At 39.6% G+C, this 13,232-nt stretch overlaps 1 protein-coding gene across 1 annotated transcript; it reads left to right on the top strand.

Moving 5' to 3' along the window:
* The first annotated feature begins 10,637 nt into the window (after positions 1-10,637).
* Positions 10,638-11,660, top strand: LOC126727788 (serine/threonine-protein phosphatase 7 long form homolog). Its single transcript, XM_050433703.1, has 3 exons — positions 10,638-11,281; positions 11,390-11,477; positions 11,652-11,660. The coding sequence occupies exons 1-3, from the start codon at positions 10,638-10,640 to the stop codon at positions 11,658-11,660; spliced, it is 741 nt and encodes a 246-aa protein (XP_050289660.1).
* The last annotated feature ends 1,572 nt before the right edge of the window (positions 11,661-13,232 follow it).

Genomic DNA, 13,232 nt, shown 5'->3' with positions numbered 1-13,232 from the left:
TTAAGTTGGTTTTTGGGGGTCTAAACGTTCAAAAGTGTTTTTGCACACGTTTTTGAATTTCAATTGGTATCAGAGCGGGTACACTGCTGTTTGGTTTCATTACCATTTGTGTGATCCTAGACCCCTGAGTTGTGGTTGTTGTTTTTGTTTATACCATGCTGAATTGTAGCTCAAGTGTTTGTGAAAATGTCTCTATGCATATGACTGAAAGGTGTCTTACTGATGACCTTGTAGAGTTATTAAAAACTAAGAAACATGCTAGAGTTTTTGTTCACATGCTGAAATATCTTGAGAATCAGAATCTTGTCTTACACAGTAGCATATCTGAATCAAAATCTTTGATTAAGAAATATAAAAGAAAGAATAGAATGTTGTGTGAGATGATTGAGAATCTGAAAATGAAAAATCAATCTAAAAGTAGCATGAAACCTGATGATGAGTTTGTGTTTGAAGGTCAAGATTGTCTGTCACATGTGAACCTATTTGTGCATACCTCATTAAAGGTGTTTAATGCATGTTTGTGGTATCTTGATAGTGGGTGTTCTCGCCATATGACAGGGGATAAGTCACTGTTTAAGTCACTCAAAGAAAAGGTAGGTGACTATGTGACCTTTGGGGATGGAAGCCATGCTCAAGTCCTAGGCAAAGGAACCATTGAGATACCCGGTTTGCCTCTGTTGAAAGATGTGCTGTTCATAAAAGGGCTGAAGGCGAATTTGCTGAGCATCACTCAAATTTGTGATGACGACTTCCTTGTACAATTCTCCAAGAAAGGATGTTTGATCATCAATAAAGAGGGGATTCAGGTTTTGGAAGGAAATCGGACTACGGATAATTGTTATGGAATAGTTCCGACGGCACCAATATCATGTAGAAGTGCTCGGGTGGATATGTTGGAGCTGTGGCATCACAGATTTGGGCATGCCAACTTCAAACAAGTAGCAAAAGTCTCCAAACTTGAAGCAGTCGAGGGACTTCCTAAGTTTGGAAAAGTAAAGAAGACCATTTGTGGTGCATGTCAAATGGGGAAGCAAACTAAGGCTAGTCATCACAAGGTAAATGTGATAGCCACCTCTCGTTGTTTGGAGTTACTTCATGTTGATCTGATGGGGCCCACCAGAACTGAAAGCCTAAGGGGAAAAAGATATATTATGGTCATTGTGGACGACTACTCAAGATACACTTGGGTTGAATTCCTTAGAGAAAAATCAGAAGCTTGTGAGAGGCTGGAGATTTTGTGCAAGAAACTACAAAATGAAAAGGGGATTCCAATAGCCAAAGTTAGAAGTGATCATGGGAGAGAATTTGAGAATGCAAGATTCGAGTCCTTCTGTGAGAAGAATGGTATTAAAAGAGAGTTTTCAGCTCCCAAAACTCCACAACAAAATGGAGTGGTAGAGAGAAAAAATCGTGTGATTCAGGAGATGGCAAGAGTCATGTTGCTTAACAAGCAAATACCTCAAAAATTTTGGGGAGAAGTTGTCAACACCTCGTGTCACATTGGGAACAGGATTTTCTTTCGAGTTGGTACAAATAAGACTGCATATGAGATATGGAATGAGAAGAAGCCTAAAGTGAAGTATTTCCGGGTATTTGGAAGTAAATGTTATATCTTAAATGATCGAGAGAATCTTGGGAAGTTTGATGCAAGAAGTGATGAGGGTATTTTTCTTGGCTACTCTACTACAAGTCGAGCATATAGAGTGTTTAACAAGAGAACAAAGACTGTGATGGAATCCATAAATGTCAAGATTGATGATGCCTTACCTAAGGTGGAAATGGTTGATGATGTAGAAGGGCCAAGCACTGAAGAGCCTGATGTTGAGGTAGAAGCTTTGGATATAGAAGGTGAAGAACCTATACCAGAAGTAGAATCGACTCCCATCAACTCAAGAAGGGAAACGAGATCGATGTCTAGAACTTCAAGCCCTCTTACTCCTCCAAAAGTTCATCCTCCTATCTCTCGTAGTGATGAAGTTTCCACTTCAAAAAGGCCATCCTCAAGAATTATCAAGAATCATCCGGAAAGTAATATCATAGGATCACTTGATGACGGTCTTCGCCTCAGGAAAGGAAATATTCTGTTAGCCAATCATGTAACATATCACTGTTATCTTGCACAGTTTGAACCAAAAAGGGTTGAAGAGGCTCTTCAAGATGAGAATTGGGTTGAGTCAATGCATGAAGAGCTGAATCAGTTTGTGAGGAATGACGTGTGGGAACTTGCTCCACGGCCTGAGAACGTTCATGTTATAGGCACAAAGTGGATTTTTAAAAACAAAACTGATGAAGATGGAGAGATAATTTGAAACAAGTCTCGGTTGGTGGCTCAAGGATACACACAAGTAGAAGGGGTGGATTTTGATGAATCATTTGCTCCGGTGGCAAGACTCGAATCCATTCGAATCCTCATGTCCATTGCGTGCACTTTGAAGTTCAAACTTTATCAAATGGATGTTAAGTGTGCTTTTCTGAATGGATATCTAAATGAAGAGGTTTTTGTTGAGCAACCAAAAGGATTTGAGGATCCTCATTTTCCAGATCATGTATTAAGATTGAAGAAGGCACTATATGGTTTAAAACAAGCGCCTAGAGCCTGGTACGATCGTCTTACACATTATCTTCTAGATAGAGGTTTCAAGAGAGGGTACGCCGATCGAACACTGTTTGGCAAAAATGATGAAGATTATCTCCTTGTGGCACAAGTCTATGTTGATGACATAGTGTTTGGAGCAACTATCGAAGATCGTGCTACTGAATTTTCTGAGGAGATGAAGAAGGAGTTTGAGATGAGCATGGTGGGGGAGCTCACATTCTTTTTGGGTCTTCAAGTCAAACAACAGAAGGAGGGTATATTTGTATCTCAAGAGAAGTATGCCAGAAATATTGTCAAGAAGTTTGGCCTAGACTCCAAAAAACATGCCTCCACTCCCATGAGCTCTTCCACTAAACTGAATGTGGATTCATCAGGAGTTGAAGTAAGTCCTACATTGTATAGGAGCATCATAGGAAGTTTGCTCTACCTTACAGCAAGTAGACCGGACATTGCTTTCAGTGTGGGCGTTTGTGCCAGGTACCAAGCTAATCCGAAGGAATCTCATCTGACTGCTGCTAAGCGAATCATTCGATATGTGAATGGTACTGCAAACTATGGTCTGTGGTATTCTAAAGACTCAAATGCGTGTCTTGCTGGGTATTCGGATGCTGACTGGGCTGGCAGTGTAGACGATCGGAAAAGCACTTCAGGCGGCTGCTTTTATCTTGGTAACAATCTTGTTTCGTGGATGAGCAAGAAGCAGAATTCAGTGTCTCTATCTACTGCAGAAGCAGAATACATCGCTGCTGGAAGTTGCTGCACTCAGCTTCTTTGGATGAAGAAATTACTTCATGACTATGGAATTCCTCAAGAAACGATGTGTGTCTTCTGTGACAACACCAGTGCCATCAATCTTTCCAAAAATCCTGTTCAGCATTCAAAATCCAAACACATAGAGATACGTTACCATTTCATTCGGGATTTGGTAGAGGAAAGAGTTGTGTGTCTTGAGTTCATACACACCGACAATCAAAAGGCGGATATCTTCACCAAGCCTCTCGATGGTCCACGGTTTGAATCACTCCGTAAGACCATTGGTGTCGGTACAATTCCTTGACTCTCTTGTGTGTTGTGTGCTTCATTTTTTATAATATGCTAAATCTGTCTGTGTTGGGGCACACAATTTTTTTTTTGCAAACATGTTTCTTGTTTGTTTGTTCTTTTGTGTATACTGCTGGTTATTTTTGTGTTTGTTCAATCATTTTTGTTTCTTGTGTCAAAAATCCAAAAATCACATAAATATTAGAAAATCAAAAAAAAAAAAAAAAAAAGCTTGATTGACTTTGTTGAGTTTTGTCTCAAAACTTATTTTGCCTTGTACCTTTGTGCTAATGGCTTTGTGCATTTTCGAGCATTGCTTGTTTTCATGCACTCATATCACTTTGGGAAACATCTTGAAATCTATGTGATTGTTGTAAATAGATCTTCAAACTTGTCATGAATGATTAGTGAATGGTTATGTTGATCTTGAAACATGCATAGACTTGTGTCTATATATCTTCCCACTTTTTATATTTTTTGCTAAAAAGAGCTCACCAAATGTAAATCTCCAAATGAAAAGAGATATTGAGCTGCAAAAGCCTGTCGCACATTCTAGTATTTGACTAGGAAAAAGGGTAAGCAACCTTATATTAAAAGTGAAATTTCATTCAAAAAGGCCAAAGGCCGATTCTTCAAAGAAAGATGTTATCTATCCCTCTCACAATGAGAGATGATTGCCTCAATAGATCAAAAAGATCAAATGTCATGATTGATAGTGGAGTCAAATGAAAAGCTCCAAGTTATGTTATCAAGTTGTGTGGGAGGTCATATATTCACATTTTTATAATTGAGATTGGTCACATGATCTAGTGCTAATTGTGTATGCCTTGGTTGAATTGATCATTGAAGCTTCACATTAGACAAAGGACTATCTCATTGTTGATATCCACACACAACACACAAGTTTATGTTCAATAAATGCCATATTCATTTGTGTGATTGTACTTGATAAAATGTGTTTTCACATGCCCAATCTTTGTTAATTCAAGCACAAAAAGATTTTTGAGTGTTTTAGGTGTTTTTGGAAAGTATTTTGTTGAAAAATCTGAAAATTTCAAAAATCCAGTTTTTGCCCTGTTTTGGCGGCTCAGTCGCGGGTATGTCAAGTCGCGAGCCTCAGTCGCATCTTCGCTGGTCAGTTTTGGCGACTTGTTCGCGAGTGGAAGGTCCAGTCGCGAGATTCACTCAGAGATTTTCGCGGCTCAGCTCGCGACTCACTCGCGGGTAGACCCTCCAGTCGCGAAAAACACTTAGAAAAATTTTTCAAAATTTTGTTCTTGAGTGATTTGGCGGCTTGATCTGGCGACTATGTGGCGACTTAATCCAGTCGCGAAAATCGCGTGTTTTGGACATACAGGGGCAGTTTTTAAAATTTTCTGTTTTCCCTCGATCTTTTTGTGACTGTTCATTGTCTTTTTCCTCTGCATTTTCCCTTTCACACCGTGCCTCCATTGTCGATCTCAATTGTTTGCTTCTTCTCAGCTAAAAATCGTCGACTAACAGGTATGGTTCTCTGTCTTGCACTCTCATTTTCCTAATATCTTGGTTTTCCCTCTGGATTATTCACTTTTGCTTGTGGTTTTGTGATGGGTTTAGTGATGGGTTTTGTGATGTCATCGTTGTCCTTTCTTAGCCTTGGTAGCCTGTGATTCTGGTTTTGAGCTAATTTATTTTGTTGATTGTGTTCTTCATCTTGTGCTTAGCTAGGGTTAGCTAATTTCTGTCTGATCTGCTGTTGCTATCATGTTTCATTTTGATCTTGTATGGTACCTTGTTGATGTGGTGTTGGTTTTGGTCCTTTTTCAGCTGATTATATGGTTATATTTGATCTCTCTATACTGTGTTGTTCTAATTTGGGCCTTTGGTGTCCCTCAGGGACCATACTCATCCAGCTGTTAGGGTTTCTTCATTGTTCTTACATTTTCACTAACCCACTGCTGATATAGTCTGTTGGATTGTGTTCTGTCATTTTCCTTGTTTATAATACAGACTGGTCATGTCTCCATTCAAAAAGGCTGCTGTGAAAGGAGGCTCTTCTAAAGGGAAGGAACCCGTAATTGATGTTGATGAAGACACACCTCTCCCGAAAGTGACTCGCTCTTCATCACAGCGATTCGATCCCAATAAGTTCAGATCCTATTCAGCCTATCAGTCATATGAGAATTTTTTTCTTCATGCCACACCGTTACTAGAGAGAGCTGTGGATCTGCCATCACTTCACAACACTGACATTCCGATATGTTTTGCTCACAAGGATTGGAATTACCTTCTCTCTGATCCGGATATCGTGTATGAAGAGTTGGTTAAAGAATTTTATGCTAACGCACTTGTGGAAGGAGATGAACTTAAGTGCTGGGTTCGGCAAAAGAGCTTTTCTGTCTCTCCTACATACCTGGCAGAAATTCTTCACATCAACAGACCCATTTTTCGTCTCTCACCGGTCTATGATGATCTATGTCCTGATGAGGAGCTTCTCAAACAAAGTCTTGGTCAAGACTTGGAGTTCTCACCCAATGGCAAATCCATCAGTGTTTCCTCCCTTTCTCCGAAACTGCGAGTGCTTACAATTGTGATGTTTCACAATTTGTACCCTTTATCAAGTACTGGGTATATGAATCTCGGACGTGCTTTGTTTCTTCATGATCTAATCTCTGATGAAGAAATTGACATTTGTGCTCACATCTTTCATGTTCTGCGCAAAACGGTTCTTCGCAGTGAGTCTCGGATCTGCATTCCTTTCTGCAGTCTCATTTCACGGATCTTGAAGCTCAAGGGGATTTATCCAACGGCTGATGAGTCTCCTATCCCCAAACCGAGTCCGATCAACATGCGTACATACAATGCAAGTGTTGGACATAGTCGGAAGAGAGCCAAACCAGAAACTTCTGCATCTCACAGTGACTCTCAGTTCAGCAATCTCTCCCTCGATGAGAAACTTGATCGCATTGTTTCCTCTGTCCACGAGTTGAATACAAAGATGTCTGGACTCACTGCTTCTCTACACCATCAAAGCAACTGATGGGATATGAAGTTTACTTCTATTCAGACTCAGTTGGATCAAATTCAGAGAAAGCTAGAAGAGGATGACTAGCCTATTCCATGACAAAAAGGGGGAGTGATAGGCATAATCAGAGGGGGAGGATATTACCCTAAGGGGGAGTGTCACTATCTAAGGGGGAGTGTCTTTATTTTTTTCTGTTTCTTTCTTCTCTTTAAGTTGATATATTGTGTTTTGTAAAACTGTTATTCAGGTATTTTGTTGGTTTGTACCCATATGCTTTTGTAAGCTTTTAGGGTTTATGTTTTATGCATAGTTTGTAGGCTTTATGGTATGTACCATGCTTAAGTGCAGCCTTTATGCTATGTTGAAATCAGTACTTAATCTAAATGTTCTGCATTTTGGTCTATGTACTGTCACTCTTGTGCCCTTGTAGGATTGTTCCTAGATGCATATGCCTTGTGTGCTTTGCATTGGTTGAGTGTTGAGCATACAAGTGTCTTGCCTTGTGCTTGTTAACTTGTATGTCCTTGTGTTCATTCCAAGTGTGAATGAGCACTGTGATCACTACCTTGTGGTGTTCACTTGGTTGATCAAGCCATGGTTTGTTTATTAACTCCATTTTTGCTTGATCTCATATTGCCTGTTTCATATGCATTTATAATTTTCTGCTTACAATGATCATGGTGTATTGTTGTGTTTCAGGAGTTTATGTTCATATGATTCAAGTGCTTCACAGCTTCTAGAGTTAGGTGTGAGTGAGTTTTGATCAACTGTTCCCAACTCACATGTTAAGTCTAGAGTCTGTTTTAGGGTTTTGTCACGGAATAGCCAAAGGGGGAGATTGTAAGGTTGAATTTATTCAACCATCTAATTGGCTTTATTCCGTGCCAAATTTGCTTGTAATTCAGCATTTAGTAACCCTGTATTTAGGTGGGATTGTTGTAAGGGTAGTGAGTGAGATAGAGCGAAGTTTGCTCAAGAGTGTGCAAGAAAACAGAGTGTCGCGGCTGGGACTCGCGGGTGGACTCGCGACTTCAACCCGCCAGAAGATGCACACGTGCCAAGCATGCTGGAAGATGAACAGTCATGCTAGCTGGAGCACTACAGGACAAAACAGGACAACTGGCCATACGGTTAACTCGCGACTGGATCTCGCGACTTGGTCAAGCCGCGAGGTCAAGCCGCGAGCCACCCCTGTTTTGGAAAAACCTGACGTTTCGCATTCCACTTCACTCCAGTATAAATACCCTTTTAACCCACGATTGAAAGAGAGCTTCCAGAGAGAATTTTGAGAGAGAAACCCTAAAGAAAAACCAGATTGTTTCACCCACAATCTCTACCTTAGAGTCTCATCAAATTCCCTCACTCTCTTCCTCTCCATTGTCAAATCCTTGAGAGGCATTATACCAAACCTGGTTCTCACCATTATCATCTCTGTGAGACAGACGTTTGGAGTTCTGGGAAGCAGTTAGGAAGGAGCCAATCTTCATTGGTTGATGCTACGGTGTAGTAGCGGAATCCGGAAAGCTAGAAAAGAAAAAGGTTCGGCGCAACCTCGTTGGAGCAAGAAGCTTGGAGGGCTTAGGTGCATTGGGTAGATTAGGCTTGGAGGGTCTATTGCTATCCTTGTATCCCAACTGTATTTTCTAGTGGATTGATTACCGCTTGGAGGGCGGCGGAGAGGTTTTTCGCCGAGGTCTTCGGTTTCCTCTTCGATAACACATCCGGGTGTTATCTCTGTGTTTGCATCTTCCTTCCTCTCTATCTCTGCCTTTACATTATCTGCTGTGGTTTATTTTGTTATGGCTTAGATAGTTGTTTAACCAATTCCATATTATAGCATATGTTAAGTTTCCGCATACTAGTTGTTTAACATATTGCTTGTGTTGATTAAGTTGGTTTTTGGGGGTCTAAACGTTCAAAAGTGTTTTTGCACACGTTTTTGAACTTTCACTCTAGCCTTACCAAATTAATCAACTTTTCAATTGAAAAAAATAAGGTAAGAAGTCAACTATTTTGTTTAATCCATTCACACGGATTTACCTAGTGCTTATGTTTCATGCCAAATCAAACCATAAACATAGTAATTGGTTTGTAAGTATGCCCCATGGAGAAGCCGATGCACAAGTAACTAGGGTCTTTAACCATTATTAGTGTTAAAATTACAGGTAAAAATTCCACATTTTGTTAAACCTAATGCTTCCAACAAACAATACTATCCTCCGAAGCATCAGGCAAAGGTTCAACGCAATAAGACATCAAGGAAAAGTCCAAAACTTCAATAAAAACCAGAAAGTGACACCAATTTCCTGGAAGATCATAACATCTAGAGCCCTAGACCTATAGAATCAAGCTGCTCTTCTTTGTTTTCTTTCTTAAAAGGAAAAATGTTTGCATGAATGAACCCTAACCCTAAGTGTACTAAACCAACCAAGACCAATCTATAAAATTCCATTTAACCTACTCTAGCCTAGATTAACCAACACCACTCAACATAAAATCAGATCAGATAATGCAGATCTAAAACTATAAACCAAGTCACATATGATCATGCTTTCTGAATCCTAATTAACCGTGTATTTAGGACTTAAATCTTTTTGATTCCTTAAACTGACACTAAGATTTTAAAATAGCTTCAGTAAGGACTTAAATCTTCATGTTTTTGCTCGTCCAAAAACTAAAATAAGAAGCTCTTTCTTGACACAAAACAGAGGGCTTATGAAGCAAGAATGAAAGAGGGTTTACTTTAATTCATGTAACCAGGTTTGGTCCTTAGTGAGGAGATTTGACCAACTGTAGAAATACAAGCCGTTTGTTAGCAGGTGTAATTTTTTTTTTTTTTTTTTTTTTGTTTTTAATGAACATTTTCATGTGTTATTAGAGCAATCAGTCATTGTGGGACATAGTTAGAGTTCTCATTGAGGCAATCGGTTAACAATAGAAATCAATAAGACAAGTGAATGAGGGTTTGTGAATTCTTTACTACAAAAAGGAATTGAAAATTTATTAGATAGGACCGCTTATAGCACAGAGAAAGTAAGTTAGCAAATGCAATATTAAAGAGTGCTTTATTGAAATTTAATGATGTAAACAGCCAACAATTGCATTAAGAAGCATAAAGTCAATTGATTGCCTAACCAAATTAATGGAAAATTATGGAAGTCCCTATATTTTTTAATTGTAGAAATGATCCAATCAAAGAATATCAATGATGAAATTGACAAAACTGGATCGGATTGCTGTGATAGAGAATACTGTTAATAATGGGCATTTACAACACAAGAAATATGATCTCTCATTTTAGTTTGTAATTTTCAAAATCAAAATTAATATGATGTGGGTATTTGTGGGTATATATGGGTATTTTGTGGTGTAATTTTTTTTATTAGAGAGACTTTCATTTTAGAAATTTCTTCCATCTGAAAGTTGTGGCTTTCTCATTTATTTATTTAGGGGTGAAAATGTTTTATCTTGTATACTGATATATTCTATTTCTATTAGCTGAATATGTTGTAATCTACTTAAAATTCTAAAGTTTAATACATTTTTTTTATGTAATCAGTGAAGGCTGCATTAGATATATATTATTGCCATTTTTAGTCAAATATGTTTATAATTAAAAATAAATAAATAAGACTGTCATGCTGTTGTCACCAAATGCTAGATATGGACCCACATGGAGCAGGACCCTCTATACAGACTTTGTTGATGAGGCAGGATGTGCATCGTTCAAGTTTGCTTTGGGATGCTCCTTTGGAAGGCGAGGTATGCACTTGTTCAATATATGTAGTAGAAAGATTTTTGGCATTTAAGTTTGAAGCGTAATTATTACGTGCTACTCTAATTATTATTAATACTAAGTTGCTCTATTTGCAGGAAGTGCGAGGTGTACTGACTTGTCATTACTAAGAGAAAGGTCTGCTTGAAGGTGGGTTAGATCCATGAATTGCCGCTTATATCACAGATGCAGGGTTAGATGGACTACTTCGGGTCCCATATATGGACCTTGACCACGCATTGATCACGACGTTGGTGGAGAGATGGCGGCCGGAGACGCACTCATTCCACTTGCCCCATGGTGAGATAACCATCATACTACAAGATATGGAGGTTATAATGGGGGTACCTGTAGATGGCTTGTTGGTGGTGGGATATACCGAGATGGTCGATTGGGGCGAACTTTGCGGCAACTTGCTAGGGCATAGGCCACTGAACAAAGAAGTTGGTAGTAATAAGAACACTGCAGTGATGGAAGGGCCGAGGGTAAAAGCCAAATGGCTTGAGGATTGGTTTAGCAACCCTCTCCCAGTTGACACCCCTAAGGAGCTTGTGCAACTGTATGCTCGGTTTTACATACTAGAGATGTTAGGTGGTACGTTGTTTATGGACAAGTCTGGTGAACGGATCTCAATTATGTATCTGCAATTTTTCAATCCAATCAACAACGGAAAGAATTATAGTTGGGGTAGTGCAGCACTAAGTTGGCTCTATAGACACCTTTGTAAGGCATCAGAGAAGACAGCTAAGCAGATTGGCGGTGCATTGCTATTGGTGCAGTTGTGGGTGTGGGCGAGGTTTCCACACATATTTCCTATGATGAGGCATCCACACCAAGCACTGCCCCCAGGTCCACTTGCTATCAGGTATGTAGCATCTTAGATAGTTACCGTTTTACATTTCCACATTAACTTTTTTCGCATGGGAATTATGTAAGTAACTAATATGAAGGTTATGTCTGTGTTGTTTGCTAGATGGAAAGGGGCTAAGATAACAACTGAACATGCAATGCACGTCCTACATGCCTATCATGTGTCGCTTGCTTCGCTACAGCCAAATCAGGTATCGTGCCTTACAAGTGGGAACCACTTTGGCATGTAGTTTTTGTACTTACAATTCACTTTGGAATGAATAAACATTTTTTATTTCAGAGTTATATGTATTGTTCACATTCGTTACACATTTTTTCTAATTATATTGTTAATATGGTTGTTTGCATCTGTTGGATCATTGCAGATTGTCTAGGAGCCGTACAAAAATTATTTGGGTTCGCTGCTCGCATATTGTACGGCAGGCCAAGTAGAGAGTTCTCCTGACTCTCATTAGATGTTTGCTTGAGCGAGATCTCAAGATACGTAATGTGACTCCTACTTGATAAATGACTTTTGTTGGTTTTTAATTTGCATCCACCATGTAGCATAACTTTTAACCTAAGAAGGCCATACCATAGCATAGAAAATCTAGAAAAGCCTTCCTTTCAATGCAAAATAAAGGAGCTGAGGTTCCTTTTATTCTTGATCCTATATTCATGAACCATTGTGCAAGAACCTTCAAAAGCGTAAGCTTAGTTGAAACCACAACTTCCCGGAGTTTTGATTTCACGCAGACAACATTCGTGGTGGAAATCATATAGAAGAAGCGTAAAGCAATGTTATGAATTCCGTTCCATTCTGGCCCTTGTTCCACCTCAAACAAAATTCCATGCCATTCCGGTGTGTTTCGGGCATTCCGAGGCATTTCGGTAAATTCCAGCCGAAACTAAAACTTCGGCCGGTATGGATTTTGGGATTTTTTTTTTCTTTACCTTCAACTTCATATCTGACATTCTAACAATCTGAGTTGCTACCCTTCACTACCATCTACCATTCCTTCTTAATCTCCATTTGGACCATAATTCTCTGTTTCTTCTTGACCACCTTTCAAAACTTTTTGCCGGCACAAAATCCACATCAAAAGAAAACTGAGGTGTTGATGGAAGGGCGTGCAGCTGAATTAACCGAGTGGAGAGAAAGACTGAGAATGTGGATAATGGACGGTTATGATTTTAAATGGTGGAGGGCATATTCTATGAAATCTTTTAAGGAAGGGTCTTGAATGTCTTTGTGTGGAACGTGAACCCAGCTGGTTATTAGTTTTTTATTTTGGAGTTATCATCTGGGTTGCTACACCATAAAGAACAAATAAAATAAAAAATAGAAGAAGAAGGAGAGAGAGAGAGAGAGAGAAGAAAATCTAGTGGGCTATCATTTTCTCCAACTGGAAAGTTTAACTTATGTTGAAAGAGGACAGCTCTACCCAAACAGGCCAAACCCAAAGGTGCCACACTACTCTTGCCTCTGAAGCGGAGATGAAAAACAGAGTATTGTCTAGAGAGGAGGAAGCCGAGCTATCCAGGAGCAAGAAAAAAGTTAAAGAGGGTCATCATGCTGATTTCAACGATGGTTTAAGTGAGAGTGGGCATTCGCAGGGAAGCCAGACCCCATGGGGGGATGCAAAGAAAACTTTCAAAGATAAACTGGTGGGAGAGATCCCAGGAGCCTATGCAAAGGCTTTCGATTTCTCGGACCTTATGGACATGGAGGCCGATTCAAATGATGAGGTGGAACAGCTTCGTGAGGGGCTAGCAGCAGTGAAGCTTACGAGGGAGACCAAACTCCGTATTAGGAAACTGTGGTCCAAAGCATTGATCTTTAAGCTCTATGTCAGAGCAATTGGACTCGGTGTTCTTCAGAGTAAACTTAATATGCTATGGAAACCCGCTGGGTCATTGGACTGTGTTGATCTCGGTAAGGAGTTCTACTCAGTAAGATTCTCGCT

The sequence above is a fragment of the Quercus robur genome, chromosome 5, assembly GCF_932294415.1.
Source record: "Quercus robur chromosome 5, dhQueRobu3.1, whole genome shotgun sequence".
Classification (NCBI taxonomy): Eukaryota; Viridiplantae; Streptophyta; class Magnoliopsida; order Fagales; family Fagaceae; genus Quercus; species Quercus robur.
Note: the sequence above shows the minus strand (reverse complement) of the source record. Positions and strands in the feature narration are given on the sequence as shown.

Excerpts from the sequence above, each read along its gene's own strand:
- LOC126727788 (XM_050433703.1), top strand. The coding sequence starts at position 10,638 with ATGGACCTTGACCACGCATTGATCACGACGTTGGTGGAGAGATGGCGG. Across the intron at positions 11,282-11,389 it reads CCAGGTCCACTTGCTATCAG|ATGGAAAGGGGCTAAGATAA; the intron begins GTATGTAGCATC and ends GTTGTTTGCTAG.